The sequence below is a fragment of the Lates calcarifer genome, linkage group LG24, assembly GCF_001640805.2.
Source record: "Lates calcarifer isolate ASB-BC8 linkage group LG24, TLL_Latcal_v3, whole genome shotgun sequence".
In the NCBI taxonomy this organism is placed as follows: Eukaryota; Metazoa; Chordata; class Actinopteri; family Centropomidae; genus Lates; species Lates calcarifer.
Genome location: NC_066856.1, coordinates 19,416,793 through 19,443,303, shown reverse-complemented (window position 1 = coordinate 19,443,303; position 26,511 = coordinate 19,416,793). Strand labels below are relative to the sequence as shown.

At 43.3% G+C, this 26,511-nt stretch overlaps 4 protein-coding genes across 15 annotated transcripts; 1 reads left to right on the top strand and 3 right to left on the bottom strand.

The window, feature by feature from the left end:
• Positions 1-400: 400 nt before the first annotated feature.
• Positions 401-21,226, bottom strand: LOC108884994 (GTPase IMAP family member 7). Of its 4 annotated transcripts, none has more exons than XM_051066741.1 (3): positions 21,152-21,226; positions 10,493-10,650; positions 401-1,054 (listed from the first exon to the last, which is right to left on the bottom strand). In XM_051066741.1, the coding sequence occupies exons 1-3, from the start codon at positions 21,168-21,170 to the stop codon at positions 521-523; spliced, it is 711 nt and encodes a 236-aa protein (XP_050922698.1). In that variant the 5' UTR covers positions 21,171-21,226; the 3' UTR covers positions 401-520. The 4 variants fall into 4 exon arrangements, with proteins under 4 accessions (XP_050922698.1, XP_050922697.1, XP_050922696.1 ...); XM_051066740.1 differs by lacking the exon at positions 21,152-21,226 and adding an exon at positions 10,757-10,813; XM_051066739.1 differs by lacking the exons at positions 10,493-10,650; positions 21,152-21,226 and adding an exon at positions 10,757-10,812 and having other exon boundaries at positions 401-1,212.
• Positions 1,418-24,082, top strand: LOC108884993 (GTPase IMAP family member 8). Of its 9 annotated transcripts, none has more exons than XM_051066733.1 (6): positions 1,418-1,550; positions 1,652-2,096; positions 2,507-2,587; positions 3,003-3,163; positions 3,251-3,575; positions 23,371-24,082. In XM_051066733.1, exons 1-6 carry the CDS (start codon positions 1,541-1,543, stop codon positions 23,675-23,677), a joined length of 1,329 nt encoding a protein of 442 aa, XP_050922690.1. In that variant the 5' UTR covers positions 1,418-1,540; the 3' UTR covers positions 23,678-24,082. The 9 variants fall into 9 exon arrangements, with proteins under 9 accessions (XP_050922690.1, XP_050922689.1, XP_018534676.1 ...); XM_051066736.1 differs by lacking the exons at positions 1,418-1,550; positions 1,652-2,096; positions 2,507-2,587; positions 3,003-3,163; positions 3,251-3,575 and adding exons at positions 10,883-10,978; positions 11,080-11,225; positions 21,629-21,927; positions 22,338-22,418; positions 22,834-22,958 and having other exon boundaries at positions 23,046-24,082; XM_051066732.1 differs by lacking the exon at positions 23,371-24,082 and having other exon boundaries at positions 3,251-3,888.
• On the bottom strand, positions 14,340-26,336 carry LOC127139242 (uncharacterized). The gene is made up of 2 exons (XM_051066731.1): positions 25,439-26,336; positions 14,340-16,034 (listed from the first exon to the last, which is right to left on the bottom strand). Exons 1-2 carry the CDS (start codon positions 26,170-26,172, stop codon positions 14,807-14,809), a joined length of 1,962 nt encoding a protein of 653 aa, XP_050922688.1. The 5' UTR covers positions 26,173-26,336; the 3' UTR covers positions 14,340-14,806.
• Positions 19,992-21,256, bottom strand: LOC108884995 (GTPase IMAP family member 9-like). The gene is made up of 2 exons (XM_018679163.2): positions 21,152-21,256; positions 19,992-21,045 (listed from the first exon to the last, which is right to left on the bottom strand). The coding sequence occupies exons 1-2, from the start codon at positions 21,168-21,170 to the stop codon at positions 20,357-20,359; spliced, it is 708 nt and encodes a 235-aa protein (XP_018534679.1). The 5' UTR covers positions 21,171-21,256; the 3' UTR covers positions 19,992-20,356.
• Positions 26,337-26,511: the final 175 nt, after the last annotated feature.

Here is a 26,511-nt window from a genome sequence, read left to right as displayed (position 1 = left end):
ACTTGAGATGATTTGACTCATTTAGATGCGCGATAAAGAGGTAGGTCAGTTTGTAAGAAAATAAAATGTTGTGCTGTGAATAATACACAGATAGTTTGGCAGTTCTTTATTAGATAATGTATGGAAGAGAGCTGATATAGAAAACAGCCACTGGGACCTAATTACAGTAAGTAAAAGTAAATATTAGCATTAATTAATTTTTGCTGTAAATGCTAAATTTATCATTTTTTATCTCATCTTCTTTCTTCAGAATGAAACTAAATGTTTCTTTTTCAAGGCAGATATTTTAGGGTGTTGTTTAAAATTAAACAGCAAACAGTTAAGTTCTGACAAACCACCATGAGTCTTGAAATCTAGAATAGGAAACACTCCATCAGAAACACACATCAACAACATATACTTTGTCTTTTACTGTTTTTACTGACAGCTTAACCTGAGGTTAATATATTCCATATTTTCACACATGAATACACTCAGCATAGATGATATGTTGAGGTTGATTATCGTCGATTAAAGCTATTTAAACTCTTGCAAGAACTTTTAGAAAACGTACGACGCGTTTTAAAAGTTCAGCAATGAAGGTATAGGCGTCTTCATGCTTGTCACCAGTTGCCTGAACTTCTTCATACATTTTATCAGTGTAGCATGATCCACCGTTACCTTCCACCATGTAATCAATCTTCCTGATCAGCTCCTCTACTTGTTTTCTGTCTTTGCTGTTGTTGTCAAAGACGTGGAGCCTGCTTCCACATTGTTGGATGACTCGTTGAAGGTCTTCCTTACCCTCACGTATGTACTCTTGTATGGTCATGTTTCCAAGATCACCACCACGTGTAAACAGCACCATCATGTACTTGTTTGCCTTTGGACCAAACAGCTGCTGCAGAGCCTCCACTGAGTTCTTCTCTTCTGGAGTGAATCGACCGACTGTGATGACCAGCAGGAACACATGAGGACCAGGACAAGAGACTTTCACACACTTCACTATTTCTTTTTTGAGGAAATCTGGAGTGGCCTTGGTGTCCAGGATCCCTGGTGTGTCCACCACAGTCACCTTTCTGTTACCCCAGCATGTCACACCTTTTTCACAAGACTTAGTCACTGAGTCTGCACTGGGACAAGATTTGAACAGACGTTCTCCCAAGATGGTGTTTCCAACAGCACTCTTCCCCACACCAGTTTTTCCAATCATCACTATTCTCAGATCAGGTTCTGTAATAACATGAATGTATTCTGTTTAATCTGTCTGAAACAGTGAATCACTGGTTTAATGAAGGAATACATGTTCCACAGTATATAGAGTCAGTACAGGTCTTACCTGCAGGAAGTGAAGCCATCTTCTCTCTGAATCTTTGTCTCTGCACAGCTCACAGTGAAGCTGAAAGCTGCTGTTTCATCAACTTTTATATGACTGAAACATGTGACAGAGGTGACCCTCCCCTCTGTAGTCACTCACAGCTCCATACAAAGAGACAGAGAGCAGCTCATTCTCAGATTCCTCACAGCTCGTCTGAGTCTCGGTGCCGTGGAGCTGACGACCATGTCTGACAGTAAGTGGAGACTTTTGATCCAGAATCAACTAAATGGAAACGTGAACCACAGGAGGATTTGAACTGTATCAGGTAGAAACTCTGTTTGTTTGTTTTCACAGAGAAGAAGATTTCAGTTATTATCCTGGGAGGTGGAGATTCATCAAGGAGAGACCTGACAGCCAGGATCTTAGAGAGAGATGGATCTGATCTACAGCCAAAAGAAACTGAGGATAAACATGAGAAATATGGAAATGATACATGTGAAGTCACATGTCTTCTCAATGATAAAACAGCACATGAGAACATTAAAAAGTTAAATCAACAACCTGACGTGTGTTTGTTGCTGTTAGAGGACGGGTTTTCAACAGACACAGTTCAGCAGCAAATAGATGATCTACACAAGTCGACAGGAATACATAAAGAAAAGATCAGAGTGGTGCTGCCACTCAGCCATGCAGGCAAAGATCATTCAAGCTCCCTGTGCAAGTTCCACACCATGGAGGAGGTCTGCAGTGAAGTGAGGAAACTGACTGAAGACACAAATCTGAAGCCAAACAACAAGAGGTAAAGCTGTGTAGACAGAGATGGAGACGTTCTGTTTTCAGTGGTGAACTGAACTGAATCCAAAAATCTGATGAGGATTTTAAATGTTTTGAGAATTTGTTAGAAAGTATGAGGTTGTTGCAGCACTGTAAAACCTTACAGGAAGGAAGTCTAGGTGCTTCTGTCTTTATCTAGATTTGGTGGTGATGTCAAAACGTCTAAATAAATATGTGTTTTCTAAAATGACACTTTTATTCTCTTGGTTATGACTTGCTGACAATAATTTACACCTCTGGTACAGTAGACGACTTTGACATTCTCCATCTGGCAACACTTGAGTTATGCTAATGCTAAAACAACGTATACCATGTCCACAAACTAGAGAAATATGTCGTCAGTGACAGTGAATTAATTAGTGGTTTTCTATACAGGAATGATGAAGAGAACAAGGCAGACAGAGAGACAGAGAACGACAGACCCCAGGCCAGTCAGACAGAGACAGAGGAGACTGAGTAAGCATCTCAACTGTGAGCTTTGCTGTCTATAAATGTTTTCCTGCTTTATGAAGTTAAAATGGTGTCAACGTGCTGATCATTTCTCACCTTTTATTATCTTCAGGAAAGCACTGTGTAGACATAGTCTATTGTGTAGAATCATAAGAATGGAACAATGACAGATTCCTACATTTTCTTGAGGAAAAACCATCAGATTTCCTGTTAAATTAAATCACCACCACTTCACTTCAGCACCAAATCAAACCTCACCCAAGACAGGTCAACTAAACAATCTTAAACTGATAAAGGCAAGAAAGTGGATCTTACTGTACATTCACTTCAAAACTATTGTTAGAAATATGCAGGTAACTTAATGTGTTCAACAAAAACATTTTCCTCCTCAGCTAATGTTGTTTCTTCTTCCATATTGTAGGAAATTAGACAGTCCTCAGCAACAGCCTGATCAACAGCCTGAGCAACAGCCTGATCAACAGCCTGAGCAACAGTCTGATCAACAGCCTGATCAACAGCCTGATCAACAGTCTGATCAACAGTCTGAATCTGAACAGTCTGAGTCACAAACGGAGACGACAGGTAAACACAGTCTCTCTCTGATGTTTTACCAGCTGAGGAAAATGTGTAAATATATTAAAAAGACTAACTGTGACTCTTTTACTTCAGATGGCAGACCTAGCAAAGTATTTAAAACTGAGGAAGAAAGAGTGAACCTTGTTCTGCTGGGAATGACCGGGACTGGGAAGAGTGCGACTGGAAACACAATCCTCAGAGACAAACACTTCACATCAAGACCCAGTTCTAATCCAGTTACCACAGAGTGTAAAGCAGTAGAAAGGGAGATATGTGGTACTGCTGTACGAGTGATTGATACTCCAGATATCTTTGATGATGAGATCAGTGATGAAGTCAGACGTGAACATGTAAAAAGGTGCAAAGATCTGTGTCAGTCAGAGCCTTGTGTTTACTTACTGGTGATGCAGGTTGGCAGGTTTACAGACGGTGAGAGAGACATCATGACAAAGTTAGAGAGAGCTGTTGGTGAAGGAGTTCACAAACAAACAATCATCCTGTTCACCTGTGGTGAAGAGCTGCAGCGAGCAGAAATGACTTTAGAGGATTTTCTAGATTCCTGCCAACCTGATCTGAAGAGAATAATAGAGAAGTGCAACAACAGGTGTGTTCTGTTTGAGAACTCACCTGTTCTCACTGATCCAAAACAAGTGGAAACCTTAATGCAGACAGTGCGTGAAATGCCTCCAATAACCAGAGGACATGATCACAGTCGTTGTATTCTGATGTAAACAGGGTGGAGCCTGAAACGATGTTTCTGTACCTGGTTGATTCACAGTAATATTCTTAATAATCAATGTTTACCCAGAAACGTGTCTTTACTTTGTCTGTCTCATGTTAATCTCTGTAAACAACACAAAGATGATCTTCACCAATAAACCAAGTTGTGGACTTGAGCCAGTCTCTGTGGTCTCTGCTGAATCCAGCACACACATCCTGTCACACACACTGACTGAAATCTTCCTCCAACAACACACACACTTCTCAGAGCTTCAGCTGCACACACACAAAGCTCACACACAGCTGCAGGTGGAGGCCTCTTCTTTTCTGTGTATTTTGACCAAATGTAGATTCAGGTTCAGGTTCAACACAACACTCAACCAAACAGACTCCTGATAAAATATCGCCACCTACTGGACATTTGATGTAAATGTTCTTATTATGAAGGAGAAGGAGAAGAATCTGTAAACTGTCAGCTACAAAGAAACATGTACTTCATGTGGATTTATATGAACTGAGCAGATTCCAGAGATGAAGGTTGATGTTCAGGTGAGCTCCAGGTGTTCACAGAGGAAGGGGTCGAGCTCACAGAGAAGCTCAATCATCTCTGAACTAGCAGCTTCTCCTTTCCTCCTCACTGTGTCCACAACTAAACGAGCTTTGTCTCTTTTGTTCTGCGTCTCGTCCGCTGACTCCCTCTCTGAATCACTCATCACCCTTTTCTCAAACAGTTTGTCCAGCAGACTCTTGAGAACAGGTCCTGATATCCCATCGATGAAGCTGCTCCGTACGTCCAGCAGCCTCTGGTTCGAGGCCACGTTCAGAGGACTCGGCCCACACCACCTTTTCCCTCCACTGGACCAAAGACAAACTCGTCTTTCCCACGCGCTGTGGGAGCCGTCGCTGTCTCTCAGAACCAGCTTCACGTGTTTCAGCCTGGTTTCCCAGCTCACCTGGAACGATGGAAAGTAGTCGTCGTAGTTGTCAGAGTCAAACTCAGCTTCTGTTGGTTGGACTAGAAGCGAGTGGTCTTCAGGACAAGTGGACAGAGTGTAGACCTGACCTGGGATCAGTTTACAGTGTGGGGACGTCTCTATGTACGTCTCATCTCCCACTAACTTCTTCCTGGTGCGCAGCACGTCCCGCAGAGGAACATTTCTGGGCAGCAGCAACACATTGAGGAGAGATTCAGGATCAGGGTCGGCCGGGGGCCTGTAGAACAGCAGGACCAACGCTCGGACCGGCTCGGGTGGGGCGTCTTCGTCCTTGACGTTACCGAAAGCAGAAAAGCCGCTGATGTTTATAACCAGGTGAGTCTCTGTGGTCTGATGAGGCCCGATAAACTCCACGGCCTCATCGTTCACATGAGCCACTGACAGGAAGTGACCTCCTCCTGTGGAGCGGATCTCACAGTGTGGGAGGTGAAGCTGCCTCACACACTGCTGCACACATTTGATGTCAAACAGGGGTCCTGCAGGCTTCTTGTGATGTGGGGCCAGTAGCCTCCTGTTCCAAGGGACCAGCCTGTAAACCACGTCCCCTTCTCCCTCCATGTCAAACAGCAGGCCTGTCACGCTGCACTGGTACAGGCCTGGGCCGGAGCACTGGAAACTGTAGCTCTCATCGTCTCCTTCAGCACTGATATCAGGGGTGAACTCCTCAAAGCTGCTGTTTAACATCATGGCAGGTAAACTCTCAGCTCGTTTCAAGCTCTCAGTCTCTGCACAGGTGATCTGACTCAGCGAGGGAGCGCTGACACAGCGAGACACAGACCTGGAGATCCTGGTCTCACAAGAATCTGTGACGGAGAGCTGGAGGGGAGGATGGGGGGGCTGGGTGTTTGTAGCTGAGGAGTGCTTATGGTCGACCTCTGGCTCTTCTACAGTCGGCAAAACACAATCTTCTTTGTCAAGGACTCCTGCACCACTTGTCCCTTCATATGAAGGACCAGCAAAAGAACTGACGTTGGACTCAAAGGGGAGTACTGTGAAAGTACTGTCGCCTAACATGTCCAAATACATCAAGGATTTGGACATGTTAGTGTCAGTTGATTGCCAAGGATGTTCGTCGTCATATTTAAGCAGTTCTTCAGGAGTGGAGAGAGGAATAGAAGTAGAAGGGCCGTGAGCGAAATCACTACCAGAAAACCATCTTCTACGAAACACAGGGTCTCGTGACTGAGCTACAAGATTATAATACACTACAGGATCCCATGAAGCAGAATCAGGTGGACGCAAGGTGAAGTTGTTCTCCGGTTCTGTTTGAGTGTTTAACGGGCTGTGGGCAAAGTCGTGGTCAGACAAAAGACTCTCATCAGACTCTGTTCCCCCCGAGGACGAGAGTTTAAGTGCACGGAAAGTTGGACTTCCTGAACCTGTGTCAACTGAACTGTCTGTGTCTGTTCCCTCCGGTGTGTCTCCTGATACTTCTCCCTCTTTATATGAAGGACCGGCAACAGGAGGGATGATGGACTGAGAGCAGTCAGGTAGGTCTGAAACAGAATAACTGGAGCAGCGACCTTGTTTTCCTGGCTCTTTTCTCACGGGCGGCGAAAACATGGCAGAAAAGTCCAGTAAATCAGAAAGTTCTTTGTCATAGAGGCCAATGATTCTGGAGGCACCAGTTACTACATCTAGAGACCGAGAGACGAGCACTGGTTCTTCAGAGGTGGAGACAGGAACAGAAGAGTAAGCATAACCAAGCACGGATTCCTGTGCTTCAGTGTCTTCAAGCAGAGTTTTCTTCTCCTCAGGTGCGTCTCCTGATATCCCTGAAGCTTCTCCTTCCTCCTCAGTAGAGGAGCACTGGTGCTTCTCCTTCAATCTGCGTTTCATCTTCACTTTGTTTTCAGTGTATCTCTGTTAAAATGTGTTTAAAAGCTGCTCCTTCACCTTTTCTCTCTGCTGCTGTCTGACTCGTCTGATGCCTGAAAGCTGGAAATTCAAGGAGAGAACGTAAACTCTCAGAGATTTCTCAATGATTAGAAGAGACAGATGTAGGTGTTCTTTATTTCAGACTTACCCAGTTAGCTCTGGACAACCTGTCTTCTTCTCTGTACGTCCTGTAAAAGTGAAACTGAAACTGGAGAGTGAGCTTCCTTTCCACTCTCACTTTTACTAGTGAATCACACCCACTCTGACTCACGCACTGAGGGAGTGAAAAAATGTAGGATCAGTCAACAGTGAGCTACAAGTTCGAACTCCTCTGATGTTTCTGTTTTCTTTGCACTGATGCAAATCATGTTTGGCATCTTTAACATCAGTTCAGTGGAGATTAAGTACATCCACTTCGGTTCTCTAATATTTCAGTTTATCCTACTTTCTACTGGTAGTTTACTTTGATATAAATCATTCTGCAATGAAAGACATTAAAAACCAGTGCAGCAGAGAACATGGAGGCTCCTTCTCCTTCATGATAAAACACGTTAGGAACATAAAGAACATTTACATCAAATGTCCAGTAGATGGCGACATTTTACGAGTCATATAACAGGTCACTGTTTGATTGAGGCTGATGATGTTGAGTTATTATACAAAACTGTCCCATATGTCAACAAAGACCTGTGTGATTCTGGAGGGAGAGTCCAACACATTTAGTTTTGTTTCACAGGCAACAAAGTCTTTTGTCCATGTTCAGTCTACATTTATATGTTAGCAGTTTTTGGTCAGTGATGTTGATTTTTTTTTTTTTTTAAGTTATTTTTTGGGGCTTTTTTGCCTTTATTGACAGGACAGTCGAGAGGAGACAGGAAACAGGAAGAGAGAGTGGGGGAATGACACGCAGTAAAGATCTGGCCAGACCGGGAGTCGATCCGGGGACCAGCTGCTCAGAGCACTTAGGGCCATGTGGTACGCGCCCCACATGGGGGGGCTATGATTTTATGACTGTTTGAGTGACATCAACATGTTGTTCTCAGGGAGAATAACGATTGTTGTTGATTAACTATATTATTGTAACTGCTGAGAGAACATGTGACTTCACATGTATCATTTCCATATTTCTCATGTTTATCCTCAGTTTCTTTTGGCTGTAGATCAGATCCATCTCTCTCTAAGATCCTGGCTGTCAGGTCTCTCCTTGATGAATCTCCACCTCCCAGGATCATAACTGAAATCTTCTTCTCTGTGAAAACAAACAAACAGAGTTTCTACCTGATACAGTTCAAATCCTCCTGTGGTTCACTTTTCCATTTAGTTGATTCTGGATCAAAAGTCTCCACTTACTGTCAGACATGGTCGTCAGCTCCACGGCACCGAGACTCAGACGAGCTGTGAGGAATCTGAGAATGAGCTGCTCTCTGTCTCTTTGTATGGAGCTGTTATGTAACTGTAATGAGGCGTGTCACCTGTATCACCTGTGTCACCTGTATCAGTCATTATAAATGTCTTAAACAGCAGCTTTCAGCTTCACTGTGAGCTGTGCAGAGACAAAGATTCAGAGACAAGATGGCTTCACTTCCTGCAGGTAAGACCTGTACTGACTCTATATACTGTATAGGTCAGGTGGTGGAGCTGATCAAGAAGATTGATAACATGGTGGCAGCAAATGGGGCAACATACTACATGGATGAAATGTATGAAGAAGTTTAGGCAGCAAGATGTAGAAGACTTCTACTACACTAATCTTCTGGAACTGTTTGAAGATATCAGACATTTTCATGAACCAACTTTAATCAGTGGCTTCAACACATCGTCAGTGTTCAGTCAAAACAGGACAGCTTCTGTTCCCATATGTGAAAATAAAAATATGTAATGTATTGAAAAGCTTTGACACACATGCAAACTTGTAGAGACATGTATTTTGTTAAAGTACTTTAATTTGTAAGGAACCATGAACTGTATCATTCAGTCAGTGTTGGTTTACAGCTTTGGAAACAAATTTACTGTCACATTAATGTCCCTCATGTATGTGGACTTTTGGCCCATATCAAACTCTTTATTATGCTGTCTCACTCTGCTCTGCAGTTGCTGTAATGAGCTGTAGGTGTTAGAGTTGTGGTGTCTGGCTGCTGCATCTGCTTGGGAGTGAAACAAGATCTGTGTGGTTAGTCTTAACATTATACTTCTATATAACAGTCTGCTTGGGCAACAGAACAGCCTTCAATAATCCAGCCATGAGTTTAGGATTTACAATCAGCCTGTCTGTTAGTGTTAAAAATTGTCTTTGTTTCCACAGTGTACCAAAATCATGGACAAAGCCGAAAGCTGTGTTAATGTCTGTTGTCTTCTCTGTTACATCTTTACATGCCTCTGTGAATGTTTTTAACTCTGCAGCGTTTGCATTATCGTTGGAGGGAAGTGGTTTTTGCTGCAACACTCTCACACTGTGAGAAAGCAGGAAAACCTGATAGTATCTGCACAAAGTGAGAAATGCAGAAGCAGTTAAGAGCATTAACCACAGTCTTGTGAGGATGTTTAATGTTGTTGTTGTCAATGAAAATGTAACTGATATTCAAAGTGTCCTGCTTCAGCTTCTGGAGAATAAAATGCTGTCTGCTCTCACTGTGCCAGAAATAACACATACAGTTTATACTTCAGCATTTCTTGCTCTTATCAGATGGTGAAGAGAGCTGATATGAAAGTTGACTCCAAACTTATGAATACATGACCAGACCCTCTGCAACCAGGACAGAATTACAGTAAGTAAATATTCAGCACTAATTAATAATAATTGCTGTAAATGCCAAATAAAACATGCAGATTTCTTTTCAGTTTTAATTTAATTTTATGTTCACTTTTCAGAATAAAAGAAGTTCTGACAAACCACCATGATTATACAGATCATGAAATGAAAGCACAGGTCTAAATACAGCAGAGACAGGAAATACTTTATCAGTAACACAGTCTGTCTTATATCTACTGTCACTCTAAGAGGCAGTCTTACAATCAACAACTTATATTTTTTTAAATCATTTTTACTGACAGAACCTAAAGCAAAACAAAACATTCAGGAGATTTTGATTTAATCTAATTCTGGTACAGTATATGGTAACATTTATGTTTAATGTTGTTCACAGTCCCTTACAGATAGAATAAATGTGTGTGTGTGTGTGTGTAAAGGCTTTTTAAAAAATATCAAAGTTATTTAACTTCTTCTAAGAATTTGTAGAAAAAGCCTGATACGTTGGAACAGTGCATCAAAGAAGCTGTAATTGTTGTTATTCTTGCCAGCCGCTTGAACTTCTTCATACATTTCATCAGTGTAGTATGATCCATCGTTACCTTCCACCATGTTATCAGTCTTCCTGATCAGCTCCTCTACTTGTTTTCTGTCTTTGCTGTTGTTGTCAAAGACGTGGAACCTGCCTCCACATTGTTGGATGACTTGTCGAAGGTCTTCCTTACCCTCCTGTACGTACTCTTGTATGGTCATGTCTCCAAGATCACCACCACGTGTAAACAGCACCATCATGTACTGGTTTGCTTTTGGACCAAACAGCTGCTGCAGAGCCTCCACTGAGTTCTTCTCTTCTTTGGTGAATCGACCGACTGTGATGACCAGCAGGAACACATGAGGACCAGGACAAGAGACTTTCACACACTTCACTATTTCTTCTCTGATGAACTCTGCAGAGACCTTGGTGTCCAGGATTCCTGGTGTGTCCACCACAGTCACCTTTCTGTTACCTAGGTGTACATGTTGTTGTTCGCAGGTCTTAGTCACTGAGTCTGAACACGGACGAGACATGAACAGCCGTTCTCCCAGGATGGTGTTTCCAACAGCACTCTTCCCCACACCAGTTTTTCCAATCATCACTATTCTCAGATCAGGTTCTGTAATAACATGAATGTATTCTGTTTAATCTGTCTGAAACAGTGAATCACTGGTTTAATGAAGGAATACATGTTCCACAGTATATAGAGTCAGTACAGGTCTTACCTGCAGGAAGTGAAGCCATCTTCTCTCTGAATCTTTGTCTCTGCACAGCTCACAGTAAAGCTGAAAGCTGCTGTTCAAGACATTTTTATGACTGATACAGGTGACACGCCTCATTACAGTTACATAACAGCTCCATATAAAGAGACCGAGAGCAGCTCATTCTCAGATTCCTCACAGCTCGTCTGAGTCTCGGTGCCGTGGAGCTGACGACCATGTCTGACAGTAAGTGGAGACTTTTGATCCAGAATCAACTAAATGGAAAAGTGAACCACAGGAGGATTTGAACTGTATCAGGTAGAAACTCTGTTTGTTTGTTTTCACAGAGAAGAAGATTTCAGTTATGATCCTGGGAGGTGGAGATTCATCAAGGAGAGACCTGACAGCCAGGATCTTAGAGAGAGATGAATCTGAACTACAGCCAAAAGAAACTGAGGATAAACATGAGAAATATGGAAATGATACATGTGAAGTCACATGTCTTCTCAATGATAAAACAGCACACGAGAACATTAAAAAGTTAAATCAACAACCTGACGTGTGTTTGTTGCTGTTAGAGGACGGGTTTTCAACAGACACAGTTTGGCAGCAAATAGATGATCTACACAAGTCGACAGGAATACATAAAGAAAAGATCAGAGTGGTGCTGCCACTCAGCCATGCAGGCAAAGATCATTCAAGCTCCCTGTGCAAGTTCCACACCATGGAGGAGGTCTGCAGTGAAGTGAGGAAACTGACTGAAGACACAAATCTGAAGCCAAACAACAAGAGGTAAAGCTGTGTAGACAGAGATGGAGACGTTCTGTTTTCAGTGGTGAACTGAACTGAATCCAAAAATCTGATGAGGATTTTAAATGTTTTGAGAATTTGTTAGAAAGTATGAGGTTGTTGCAGCACTGTAAAACCTTACAGGAAGGAAGTCTAGGTGCTTCTGTCTTTATCTAGATTTGGTGGTGATGTCAAAACGTCTAAATAAATATGTGTTTTCTAAAATGACACTTTTATTCTCTCGGTTATGACTTGCTGACAATAATTTACACCTCTGGTACAGTAGACGACTTTGACATTCTCCATCTGGCAACACTTGAGTTATGCTAATGCTAAAACAACGTATACCATGTGCACAAACTAGAGAAATATGTCGTCAGTGACAGTGAATTAATTAGTGGTTTTCTATACAGGAATGATGAAGAGAACAAGGCAGACAGAGAGACAGAGAACGACAGACCCCAGGCCAGTCAGACAGAGACAGAGGAGACTGAGTAAGCATCTCAACTGTGAGCTTTGCTGTCTATAAATGTTTTCCTGCTTTATGAAGTTAAAATGGTGTCAACGTGCTGATCATTTCTCACCTTTTATTATCTTCAGGAAAGCACTGTGTAGACATAGTCTATTGTGTAGAATCATAAGAATGGAACAATGACAGATTCCTACATTTTCTTGAGGAAAAACCATCAGATTTCCTGTTAAATTAAATCACCACCACTTCACTTCAGCACCAAATCAAACCTCACCCAAGACAGGTCAACTAAACAATCTCAAACTGATAAAGGCAAGAAAGTGGATCTTACTGTACATTCACTTCAAAACTATTGTTAGAAATATGCAGGTAACTTAATGTGTTCAACAAAAACATTTTCCTCCTCAGCTAATGTTGTTTCTTCTTCCATATTGTAGGAAATTAGACAGTCCTCAGCAACAGCCTGATCAACAGTCTGATCAACAGCCTGATCAACAGCCTGAGCAACAGTCTGAGCAACAGCCTGAGCAACAGTCTGATCAACAGCCTGAGCAACAGCCTGATCAACAGTCTGAGCAACAGTCTGATCAACAGCCTGATCAACAGTCTGATCAACAGCCTGATCAACAGCCTGAGCAACAGTCTGATCAACAGTCTGATCAACAGCCTGAGCAACAGCCTGATCAACAGTCTGAGCAACAGTCTGATCAACAGCCTGATCAACAGCCTGATCAACAGCCTGATCAACAGTCTGATCAACAGTCTGATCAACAGTCTGAGCAACAGCCTGATCAACAGCCTGATCAACAGCCTGAGCAACAGCCTGATCAACAGCCTGAGCAACAGTCTGATCAACAGTCTGATCAACAGTCTGATCAACAGCCTGATCAACAGCCTGAGCAACAGCCTGAGCAACAGCCTGAGCAACAGTCTGAGCAACAGCCTGAGCAACAGTCTGATCAACAGTCTGATCAACAGCCTGATCAACAGCCTGAGCAACAGCCTGATCAACAGCCTGATCAACAGCCTGAGCAACAGCCTGATCAACAGTCTGATCAACAGCCTGATCAACAGTCTGATCAACAGCCTGATCAACAGCCTGAGCAACAGCCTGAGCAACAGTCTGATCAACAGCCTGATCAACAGTCTGATCAACAGTCTGATCAACAGTCTGATCAACAGCCTGAGCAACAGTCTGATCAACAGCCTGATCAACAGTCTGAATCTGAACAGTCTGAGTCACAAACGGAGACGACAGGTAAACACAGTCTCTCTCTGATGTTTTACCAGCTGAGGAAAATGTGTAAATATATTAAAAAGACTAACTGTGACTCTTTTACTTCAGATGGCAGACCTAGCAAAGCATTTAAAACTGAGGAAGAAAGAGTGAACCTTGTTCTGCTGGGAATGACCGGGACTGGGAAGAGTGCAACTGGAAACACAATCCTCAGAGACAAACACTTCACATCAAGACCCAGTTCTAATCCAGTTACCACAGAGTGTAAAGCAGTAGGAAGTGAGATATGTGGTACTGCTGTACGAGTGATTGATACTCCAGATATCTTTGATGATGAGATCAGTGATGAAGTCAGACGTGAACATGTAAAAAGGTGCAAAGATCTCTGTCAGTCAGAGCCTTGTGTTTACTTACTGGTGATGCAGGTTGGCAGGTTTACAGACGGTGAGAGAGACATCATGACAAAGTTAGAGAGAGCTGTTGGTGAAGGAGTTCACAAACAAACAATCATCCTGTTCACCTGTGGTGAAGAGCTGCAGCGAGCAGAAATGACTTTAGAGGATTTTCTAGATTCCTGCCAACCTGATCTGAAGAGAATAATAGAGAAGTGCAACAACAGGTGTGTTCTGTTTGAGAACAGAGACACTGATTCAGATCAAGTGGAAACCTTAATGCAGAAAGTGCATGAAATGCCTCCAATAACCAGAGGACATGATCACAGTCGTTGTATTCTGATGTAAACAGGGTGGAGCCTGAAACGATGTTTCTGTACCTGGTTGATTCACAGTAATATTCTTAATAATCAATGTTTACCCAGAAACGTGTCTTTACTTTGTCTGTCTCATGTTAAGCTCTGTAAACAACACAAAGATGATCTTCACCAATAAACCAAGTTGTGGACTTGAGCCAGTCTCTGTGGTCTCTGCTGAATCCAGCACACACATCCTGTCACACACACTGACTGAAATCTTCCTCCAACACACACACTTCTCAGAGCTTCAGCTGCACACACACAAAGCTCACACACAGCTGCAGGTGGAGGCTGTTTACCTGTGTGACAGTTTAAGATCAAACTGATGAGTTTAAAATGATAAAAACACGAGAAGATACTTTATTTTTGGAGCATGAGGTTTTTCTTTTAGAATATATAAATGAAAAATGACTTATTTTCATTATTCTCCCTGAGAACAACATGTTGATGTCACTCAAACAATCAGAAAATCAACATTACTGACTAAAAACTGTTGACATATAAATGTAGACTGAAACATTTTGTCGCCTATAAAACAAACTAAATGTGTGGGACTCTCTGTCCAGAATCACACAGGTCTTTGTTGATGTTTCATTCCTCTTCTTTTCTGTGTATTTTGACCAAATGTAGATTCAGGTTCAGGTTCAACACAACACTCAACCAAACAGACTCCTGATAAAATATCGCCACCTACTGGACATTTGATGTAAATGTTCTTATTATGAAGGAGAAAGAGAAGAATCTGTAAACTGTCAGCTACAAAGAAACATGTACTTCATGTGGATATATATGAACTGAGCAGATGCCAGAGATGAAGGTTGATGTTCAGGTGAGCTCCAGGTGTTCACAGAGGAAGGGGTCGAGCTCACAGAGAAGCTCAATCATCTCTGAACTAGCAGCTTCTCCTTTCCTCCTCACTGTGTCCACAACAAAACGAGCTTTGTCTCTTTTGTTCTGCGTCTCGTCCGCTGACTCCCTCTCTGAATCACTCATCACCCTTTTCTCAAACAGTTTGTCCAGCAGACTCTTGAGAACAGGTCCTGATATCCCATCGATGAAGCTGCTCCGTACGTCCAGCAGCCTCTGGTTCGAGGCCACGTTCAGAGGACTCGGCCCACACCACCTTTTCCCTCCACTGGACCAAAGACAAACTCGTCTTTCCCACGCGCTGTGGGAGCCGTCGCTGTCTCTCAGAACCAGCTTCACGTGTTTCAGCCTGGTTTCCCAGCTCACCTGGAACGATGGAAAGTAGTCGTCGTAGTTGTCAGAGTCAAACTCAGCTTCTGTTGGTTGGACTAGAAGCGAGTGGTCTTCAGGACAAGTGGACAGAGTGTAGACCTGACCTGGGATCAGTTTACAGTGTGGGGACGTCTCTATGTACGTCTCATCTCCCACTAACTTCTTCCTGGTGCGCAGCACGTCCCGCAGAGGAACATTTCTGGGCAGCAGCAACACATTGAGGAGAGATTCAGGATCAGGGTCGGCCGGGGGCCTGTAGAACAGCAGGACCAACGCTCGGACCGGCTCGGGTGGGGCGTCTTCGTCCTTGACGTTACCGAAAGCAGAAAAGCCGCTGATGTTTATAACCAGGTGAGTCTCTGTGGTCTGATGAGGCCCGATAAACTCCACGGCCTCATCGTTCACATGAGCCACTGACAGGAAGTGACCTCCTCCTGTGGAGCGGATCTCACAGTGTGGGAGGTGAAGCTGCCTCACACACTGCTGCACACATTTGATGTCAAACAGGGGTCCTGCAGGCTTCTTGTGATGTGGGGCCAGTAGCCTCCTGTTCCAAGGGACCAGCCTGTAAACCACGTCCCCTTCTCCCTCCATGTCAAACAGCAGGCCTGTCACGCTGCACTGGTACAGGCCTGGGCCGGAGCACTGGAAACTGTAGCTCTCATCGTCTCCTTCAGCACTGATATCAGGGGTGAACTCCTCAAAGCTGCTGTTTAACATCATGGCAGGTAAACTCTCAGCTCGTTTCAAGCTCTCAGTCTCTGCACAGGTGATCTGACTCAGCGAGGGAGCGCTGACACAGCGAGACACAGACCTGGAGATCCTGGTCTCACAAGAATCTGTGACGGAGAGCTGGAGGGGAGGATGGGGGGGCTGGGTGTTTGTAGCTGAGGAGTGCTTATGGTCGACCTCTGGCTCTTCTACAGTCGGCAAAACACAATCTTCTTTGTCAAGGACTCCTGCACCACTTGTCCCTTCATATGAAGGACCAGCAAAAGAACTGACGTTGGACTCAAAGGGGAGTACTGTGAAAGTACTGTCGCCTAACATGTCCAAATACATCAAGGATTTGGACATGTTAGTGTCAGTTGATTGCCAAGGATGTTCGTCGTCATATTTAAGCAGTTCTTCAGGAGTGGAGAGAGGAATAGAAGTAGAAGGGCCGTGAGCGAAATCACTACCAGAAAACCATCTTCTACGAAACACAGGGTCTCGTGACTGAGCTACAAGATTATAATACACTACAGGATCCCATGAAGCAGAATCAGGTGGACGCAAGGTGAAGTTGTTCTCCGGTTCTGTTTGAGTGTTTAACGGGCTGTGGGCAAAGTCATGGTCAGACAAAAGACTCTCATCAGACTCTGTTCCCCCCGAGGATGAGAGTTTAAGTGCACGGAAAGTTGGACTTCCTGAACCTGTGTCAACTGAACTGTCTGTGTCTGTTCCCTCCGGTGTGTCTCCTGATACTTCTCCCTCTTTATATGAAGGACCGGCAACAGGAGGGATGATGGACTGAGAGCAGTCAGGTAGGTCTGAAACAGAATAACTGGAGCAGCGACCTTGTTTTCCTGGCTCTTTTCTCATGGGCGGCGAAAACAAGGCAGAAAAGTCCAGTAAATCAGAAAGTTCTTTGTCATAGAGGCCAATGATTCTGGAGGCACCAGTTACTACATCTAGAGACCGAGAGACGAGCACTGGTTCTTCAGAGGTGGAGACAGGAACAGAAGAGTAAGCATAACCAAGCACGGATTCCTGTGCTTCAGTGTCTTCAAGCAGAGTTTTCTTCTCCTCAGGTGCGTCTCCTGATATCCCTGAAGCTTCTCCTTCCTCCTCAGTAGAGGAGCACTGGTGCTTCTCCTTCAATCTGCGTTTCATCTTCACTTTGTTTTCAGTGTATCTCTGTTAAAATGTGTTTAAAAGCTGCTCCTTCACCTTTTCTCTCTGCTGCTGTCTGACTCGTCTGATGCCTGAAAGCTGGAAATTCAAGGAGAGAACGTAAACTCTCAGAGATTTCTCAATGATTAGAAGAGACAGATGTAGGTGTTCTTTATTTCAGACTTACCCAGTTAGCTCTGGACAACCTGTCTTCTTCTCTGTACGTCCTGTAAAAGTGAAACTGAAACTGGAGAGTGAGCTTCCTTTCCACTCTCACTTTTACTAGTGAATCACACCCACTCTGACTCACGCACTGAGGGAGTGAAAAAATGTAGGATCAGTCAACAGTGAGCTACAAGTTCGAACTCCTCTGATGTTTCTGTTTTCTTTGCACTGATGCAAATCATGTTTGGCATCTTTAACATCAGTTCAGTGGAGATTAAGTACATCCACTTCGGTTCTCTAATATTTCAGTTTATCCTACTTTCTACTGGTAGTTTACTTTGATATAAATCATTCTGCAATGAAAGACATTAAAAACCAGTGCAGCAGAGAACATGGAGGCTCCTTCTCCTTCATGATAAAACACGTTAGGAACATAAAGAACATTTACATCAAATGTCCAGTAGATGGCGACATTTTACGAGTCATATAACAGGTCACTGTTTGATTGAGGCTGATGATGTTGAGTTATTATACAAAACTGTCCCATATGTCAACAAAGACCTGTGTGATTCTGGAGGGAGAGTCCAACACATTTAGTTTTATTTCACAGGCAACAAAGTCTTTTGTCCATGTTCAGTCTACATTTATATGTTAGCAGTTTTTGGTCAGTGATGTTGATTTTTTTTTTTTTTTTAAGTTATTTTTTGGGGCTTTTTTGCCTTTATTGACAGGACAGTCGAGAGGAGACAGGAAACAGGAAGAGAGAGTGGGGGAATGACACGCAGTAAAGATCTGGCCAGACCGGGAGTCGATCCGGGGACCAGCTGCTCAGAGCACTTAGGGCCATGTGGTACGCGCCCCACATGGGGGGGCTATGATTTTATGACTGTTTGAGTGACATCAACATGTTGTTCTCAGGGAGAATAACGATTGTTGTTGATTAACTATATTATTGTAACTGCTGAGAGAACATGTGACCTCACATGTATCATTTCCATATTTCTCATGTTTATCCTCAGTTTCTTTTGGCTGTAGATCAGATTCATCTCTCTCTAAGATCCTGGCTGTCAGGTCTCTCCTTGATGAATCTCCACCTCCCAGGATAATAACTGAAATCTTCTTCTCTGTGAAAACAAACAAACAGAGTTTCTACCTGATACAGTTCAAATCCTCCTGTGGTTCACTTTTCCATTTAGTTGATTCTGGATCAAAAGTCTCCACTTACTGTCAGACATGGTCGTCAGCTCCACGGCACCGAGACTCAGACGAGCTGTGAGGAATCTGAGAATGAGCTGCTCTCGGTCTCTTTGTATGGAGCTGTTATGTAACTGTAATGAGGCGTGTCACCTGTATCACCTGTGTCACCTGTATCAGTCATTATAAATGTCTTAAACAGCAGCTTTCAGCTTCACTGTGAGCTGTGCAGAGACAAAGATTCAGAGAGAAGATGGCTTCACTTCCTGCAGGTAAGACCTGTACTGACTCTATATACTGTATAGGTCAGGTGGTGGAGCTGATCAAGAAGATTGATAACATGGTGGCAGCAAATGGGGCAACATACTACATGGATGAAATGTATGAAGAAGTTTAGGCAGCAAGAAGTAGAAGACTTCTACTACACTAATCTTCTGGAACTGTTTGAAGATATCAGACATTTTCATGAACCAACTTTAATCAGTGGCTTCAACACATCGTCAGTGTTCAGTCAAAACAGGACAGCTTCTGTTCCCATATGTGAAAATAAAAATATGTAATGTATTGAAAAGCTTTGACACACATGCAAACTTGTAGAGACATGTATTTTGTTAAAGTACTTTAATTTGTAAGGAACCATGAACTGTATCATTCAGTCAGTGTTGGTTTACAGCTTTGGAAACAAATTTACTGTCACATTAATGTCCCTCATGTATGTGGACTTTTGGCCCATATCAAACTCTTTATTATGCTGTCTCACTCTGCTCTGCAGTTGCTGTAATGAGCTGTAGGTGTTAGAGTTGTGGTGTCTGGCTGCTGCATCTGCTTGGGAGTGAAACAAGATCTGTGTGGTTAGTCTTAACATTATACTTCTATATAACAGTCTGCTTGGGCAACAGAACAGCCTTCAATAATCCAGCCATGAGTTTAGGATTTACAATCAGCCTGTCTGTTAGTGTTAAAAATTGTCTTTGTTTCCACAGTGTACCAAAATCATGGACAAAGCCGAAAGCTGTGTTAATGTCTGTTGTCTTCTCTGTTACATCTTTACATGCCTCTGTGAATGTTTTTAACTCTGCAGCGTTTGCATTATCGTTGGAGGGAAGTGGTTTTTGCTGCAACACTCTCACACTGTGAGAAAGCAGGAAAACCTGATAGTATCTGCACAAAGTGAGAAATGCAGAAGCAGTTAAGAGCATTAACCACAGTCTTGTGAGGATGTTTAATGTTGTTGTTGTCAATGAAAATGTAACTGATATTCAAAGTGTCCTGCTTCAGCTTCTGGAGAATAAAATGCTGTCTGCTCTCACTGTGCCAGAAATAACACATACAGTTTATACTTCAGCATTTCTTGCTCTTATCAGATGGTGAAGAGAGCTGATATGAAAGTTGACTCCAAACTTATGAATACATGACCAGACCCTCTGCAACCAGGACAGAATTACAGTAAGTAAATATTCAGCACTAATTAATAATAATTGCTGTAAATGCCAAATAAAACATGCAGATTTCTTTTCAGTTTTAATTTAATTTTATGTTCACTTTTCAGAATAAAAGAAGTTCTGACAAACCACCATGATTATACAGATCATGAAATGAAAGCACAGGTCTAAATACAGCAGAGACAGGAAATACTTTATCAGTAACACAGTCTGTCTTATATCTACTGTCACTCTAAGAGGCAGTCTTACAATCAACAACTTATATTTTTTTAAATCATTTTTACTGACAGAACCTAAAGCAAAACAAAACATTCAGGAGATTTTGATTTAATCTAATTCTGGTACAGTATATGGTAACATTTATGTTTAATGTTGTTCACAGTCCCTTACAAATAGAATAAATGTGTGTGTGTGTGTGTGTGTGTGTGTGTAAAGGCTTTTTAAAAAATATCAAAGCTATTTAACTTCTTCTAAGAATTTGTAGAAAAAGCCTGATACGTTGGAACAGTGCATCAAAGAAGCTGTAATTGTTGTTATTCTTGCCAGCCGCTTGAACTTCTTCATACATTTCATCAGTGTAGTATGTTCCCAAGTTACCTTCCACCATGTAATCAATCTTCCTGATCAGCTCCTCTACTTGTTTTCTGTCTTTGCTGTTGTTGTCAAAGACGTGGAACCTGCCTCCACATTGTTGGATGACTTGTCGAAGGTCTTCCTTACCCTCACGTATGTACTCTTGTATGGTCATGTCTCCAAGATCACCACCACGTGTAAACAGCACGATCATGTACTGGTTTGCTTTTGGACCAAACAGCTGCTGCAGAGCCTCCACTGAGTTCTTCTCTTCTGGAGTGAATCGACCGACTGTGATGACCAGCAGGAACACATGAGGACCAGGACAAGAGACTTTCACACACTTCACTATTTCTTTTTTGAGGAAATCTGGAGTGGCCTTGGTGTCCAGGATCCCTGGTGTGTCCACCACAGTCACCTTTCTGTTACCTAGGTGTACATGTTGTTGTTCGCAGGTCTTAGTCACTGAGTCTGAACACGGACGAGATTTGAACAGACGTTCTCCCAGGATGGTGTTTCCAACAGCACTCTTCCCCACACCAGTTTTTCCAATCATCACTATTCTCAGCTCAGGTTCTGTAATAACATGAATATATTCTGTTTAATCTGTCTGAAACAGTGAATCACTGGTTTAATGAAGGAATACATGTTCCACAGTATATAGAGTCAGTACAGGTCTTACCTGCAGGAAGTGAAGCCATCTTCTCTCTGAATCTTTGTCTCTGCACAGCTCACAGTGAAGCTGAAAGCTGCTGTTCAAGACATTTTTATGACTGAAACATGTGACAGAGGTGACCCTCCCCTCTGTAGTCACTCACAGCTCCATACAAAGAGACAGAGAGCAGCTCATTCTCAGATTCCTCACAGCTCGTCTGAGTCTCGGTGCCGTGGAGCTGACGACCATGTCTGACAGTAAGTGGAGACTTTTGATCCAGAATCAACTAAATGGAAAAGTGAACCACAGGAGGATTTGAACTGTATCAGGTAGAAACTCTGTTTGTTTGTTTTCACAGAGAAGAAGATTTCAGTTATGATCCTGGGAGGTGGAGATTCATCAAGGAGAGACCTGACAGCCAGGATCTTAGAGAGAGATGGATCTGATCTACAGCCAAAAGAAACTGAGGATAAACATGAGAAATATGGAAATGATACATGTGAGGTCACATGTTCTCTCAATGATAAAACAGCACATGAGAACATTAAAAAGTTAAATCAACAACCTGACGTGTGTTTGTTGCTGTTAGAGGACGGGTTTTCAACAGACACAGTTCAGCAGCAAATAGATGATCTACACAAGTCGACAGGAATACATAAAGAAAAGATCAGAGTGGTGCTGCCACTCAGCCATGCAGGCAAAGATCATTCAAGCTCCCTGTGCAAGTTGTACACCATGGAGGAGGTCTGCAGTGAAGTGAGGAAACTGACTGAAGACACAAATCTGAAGCCAAACAACAAGAGGTAAAGCTGTGTAGACAGAGATGGAGACGTTCTGTTTTCAGTGGTGAACTGAACTGAATCCAAAAATCTGATGAGGATTTTAAATGTTTTGAGAATTTGTTAGAAAGTATGAGGTTGTTGCAGCACTGTAAAACCTTACAGGAAGGAAGTCTAGGTGCTTCTGTCTTTATCTAGATTTGGTGGTGATGTCAAAACGTCTAAATAAATATGTGTTTTCTAAAATGACACTTTTATTCTCTTGGTTATGACTTGCTGACAATAATTTACACCTCTGGTACAGTAGACGACTTTGACATTCTCCATCTGGCAACACTTGAGTTATGCTAATGCTAAAACAACGTATACCATGTCCACAAACTAGAGAAATATGTCGTCAGTGACAGTGAATTAATTAGTGGTTTTCTATACAGGAATGATGAAGAGAACAAGGCAGACAGAGAGACAGAGAACGACAGACCCCAGGCCAGTCAGACAGAGACAGAGGAGACTGAGTAAGCATCTCAACTGTGAGCTTTGCTGTCTATAAATGTTTTCCTGCTTTATGAAGTTAAAATGGTGTCAACGTGCTGATCATTTCTCACCTTTTATTATCTTCAGGAAAGCACTGTGTAGACATAGTCTATTGTGTAGAATCATAAGAATGGAACAATGACAGATTCCTACATTTTCTTGAGGAAAAACCATCAGATTTCCTGTTAAATTAAATCACCACCACTTCACTTCAGCACCAAATCAAACCTCACCCAAGACAGGTCAACTAAACAATCTCAAACTGATAAAGGCAAGAAAGTGGATCTTACTGTACATTCACTTCAAAACTATTGTTAGAAATATGCAGGTAACTTAATGTGTTCAACAAAAACATTTTCCTCCTCAGCTAATGTTGTTTCTTCTTCCATATTGTAGGAAATTAGACAGTCCTCAGCAACAGCCTGATCAACAGCCTGAGCAACAGCCTGATCAACAGCCTGATCAACAGCCTGATCAACAGTCTGAATCTGAACAGTCTGAGTCACAAACGGAGACGACAGGTAAACACAGTCTCTCTCTGATGTTTTACCAGCTGAGGAAAATGTGTAAATATATTAAAAAGACTAACTGTGACTCTTTTACTTCAGATGGCAGACCTAGCAAAGCATTTAAAACTGAGGAAGAAAGAGTGAACCTTGTTCTGCTGGGAATGACCGGGACTGGGAAGAGTGCGACTGGAAACACAATCCTCAGAAACAAACACTTCACATCAAGACCCAGTTCTAATCCAGTTACCACAGAGTGTAAAGCAGTAGAAAGGGAGATATGTGGTACTGCTGTACGAGTGATTGATACTCCAGATATCTTTGATGATGAGATCAGTGATGAAGTCAGACGTGAACATGTAAAAAGGTGCAAAGATCTCTGTCAGTCAGAGCCTTGTGTTTACTTACTGGTGATGCAGGTTGGCAGGTTTACAGATGGTGAGAGAGACATCATGACAAAGTTAGAGAGAGCTGTTGGTAGAGGAGTTCACAAACAAACAATCATCCTGTTCACCTGTGGTGAAGAGCTGCAGCGAGCAGAAATGACTTTAGAGGATTTTCTAGATTCCTGCCAACCTGATCTGAAGAGAATAATAGAGAAGTGCAACAACAGGTGTGTTCTGTTTGAGAACAGAGACACTGATTCAGATCAAGTGGAAACCTTAATGCAGACAGTGCGTGAAATGCCTCCAATAACCAGAGGACATGATCACAGTCGTTGTATTCTGATGTAAACAGGGTGGAGCCTGAAACGATGTTTCTGTACCTGGTTGATTCACAGTAATATTCTTAATAATCAATGTTTACCCAGAAACATGTCTTTACTTTGTCTGTCTCATGTTAAGCTCTGTAAACAACACAAAGATGATCTTCACCAATAAACCAAGTTGTGGACTTGAGCCAGTCTCTGTGGTCTCTGCTGAATCCAGCACACACATCCTGTCACACACACTGACTGAAATCTTCCTCCAACACACACACACTTCTCAGAGCTTCAGCTGCACACACACAAAGCTCACACACAGCTGCAGGTAGAGGACTCTTCTTTTCTGTGTATTTTGACCAAATGTAGATTCAGGTTCAGGTTCAACACAACACTCAACCAAACAGACTCCTGATAAAATATCGCCACCTACTGGACATTTGATGTAAATGTTCTTATTATGAAGGAGAAGGAGAAGAATCTGTAAACTGTCAGCTACAAAGAAACATGTACTTCATGTGGATATATATGAACTGAGCAGATTCCAGAGATGAAGGTTGATGTTCAGGTGAGCTCCAGGTGTTCACAGAGGAAGGGGTCGAGCTCACAGAGAAGCTCAATCATCTCTGAACTAGCAGCTTCTCCTTTCCTCCTCACTGTGTCCACAACTAAACGAGCTTTGTCTCTTTTGTTCTGCGTCTCGTCCGCTGACTCCCTCTCTGAATCACTCATCACCCTTTTCTCAAACAGTTTGTCCAGCAGACTCTTGAGAACAGGTCCTGATATCCCATCGATGAAGCTGCTCCGTACGTCCAGCAGCCTCTGGTTCGAGGCCACGTTCAGAGGACTCGGCCCACACCACCTTTTCCCTCCACTGGACCAAAGACAAACTCGTCTTTCCCACGCGCTGTGGGAGCCGTCGCTGTCTCTCAGAACCAGCTTCACGTGTTTCAGCCTGGTTTCCCAGCTCACCTGGAACGATGGAAAGTAGTCGTCGTAGTTGTCAGAGTCAAACTCAGCTTCTGTTGGTTGGACTAGAAGCGAGTGGTCTTCAGGACAAGTGGACAGAGTGTAGACCTGACCTGGGATCAGTTTACAGTGTGGGGACGTCTCTATGTACGTCTCATCTCCCACTAACTTCTTCCTGGTGCGCAGCACGTCCCGCAGAGGAACATTTCTGGGCAGCAGCAACACATTGAGGAGAGATTCAGGATCAGGGTCGGCCGGGGGCCTGTAGAACAGCAGGACCAACGCTCGGACCGGCTCGGGTGGGGCGTCTTCGTCCTTGACGTTACCGAAAGCAGAAAAGCCGCTGATGTTTATAACCAGGTGAGTCTCTGTGGTCTGATGAGGCCCGATAAACTCCACGGCCTCATCGTTCACATGAGCCACTGACAGGAAGTGACCTCCTCCTGTGGAGCGGATCTCACAGTGTGGGAGGTGAAGCTGCCTCACACACTGCTGCACACATTTGATGTCAAACAGGGGTCCTGCAGGCTTCTTGTGATGTGGGGCCAGTAGCCTCCTGTTCCAAGGGACCAGCCTGTAAACCACGTCCCCTTCTCCCTCCATGTCAAACAGCAGGCCTGTCACGCTGCACTGGTACAGGCCTGGGCCGGAGCACTGGAAACTGTAGCTCTCATCGTCTCCTTCAGCACTGATATCAGGGGTGAACTCCTCAAAGCTGCTGTTTAACATCATGGCAGGTAAACTCTCAGCTCGTTTCAAGCTCTCAGTCTCTGCACAGGTGAGCTGACTCAGCGAGGGAGCGCTGACACAGCGAGACACAGACCTGGAGATCCTGGTCTCACAAGAATCTGTGACGGAGAGCTGGAGGGGAGGATGGGGGGGCTGGGTGTTTGTGACTGAGTAGGCCACAGCTGTAACAGTCGCCTCTGTTTCCACCAGGACATCACTGACACCGTCTGAGCTGATTCCAGGCTGCACAGGCAGATGTTCAAATGTATCTTGTCCTCTACGTCCTGCAGTGCAGACAGGAACGTCTAGGACGTCTGTGAGCCTGCGTTCTGCACATGGAGGGTGTATTTCAATGCAGACAGGGCAGCCTGGGGTATAACCTGAGCAGCTACCTAATGCATATTGTTCTCCTCCTCCGGTGGAGACAGGAGGAACTGCTGGGATAGATCCTGATGAGCACTCATAGACTCCTCCAGAAGGAGGAGAAAAAGAGTTATGACTTCTGGACTCACCCTTTATTACTATTCTTTTAGAGTAGACTAGGGACTCATAATGACGTTGCTTTGTAGGGAGGACATAGTCTGGTTCATATTCAGCTCGTCTCTTTATTTGTCCATAACTGGACAAACTCTTTCTGGAAACCCTTAGAGTTGCACGCATATCCTCATCTGGTACATATCGAGAACAAATTTCTTCTCGGTTTGAGCGGCGTTTTTTTGCACAGTCACATGTACAGATCCTGGACAGAGCCCTCCTGATGCTTCTGACTGCTCTGCTGAAACATGATGTTCCTCTTTCTGATCCTTTACGTTCCACATTTGACGGCATGTTGCTGCGTTTGTTAGAGTCACAGTCAGAGTGAGGGGCAGATGTTCGTCTGTTTTTCTGAGAAGCAGGTCACCTGTGTGACTCACCTCTGTGTTAATTTCCTGTTCATGTTTTCAGTCTCTTCACAGCTGACTTTTCTGTCTCTTCCTCTATTCAGCTGCTTTGTGTTTCTCTTCTCTCTGAAATTAAACAGAGGATCAAAAATGAAAACATCTCACTTCATTTATTCAGCAGAATAAAACTCTGTAGAGATGTGACTCCAAATAATAACCCAGTCAGTTTATAATGTTCAGTCTGTGTTGAACTGTTCCAGACAGGTGCTGGTTGAGCTTTAACTGT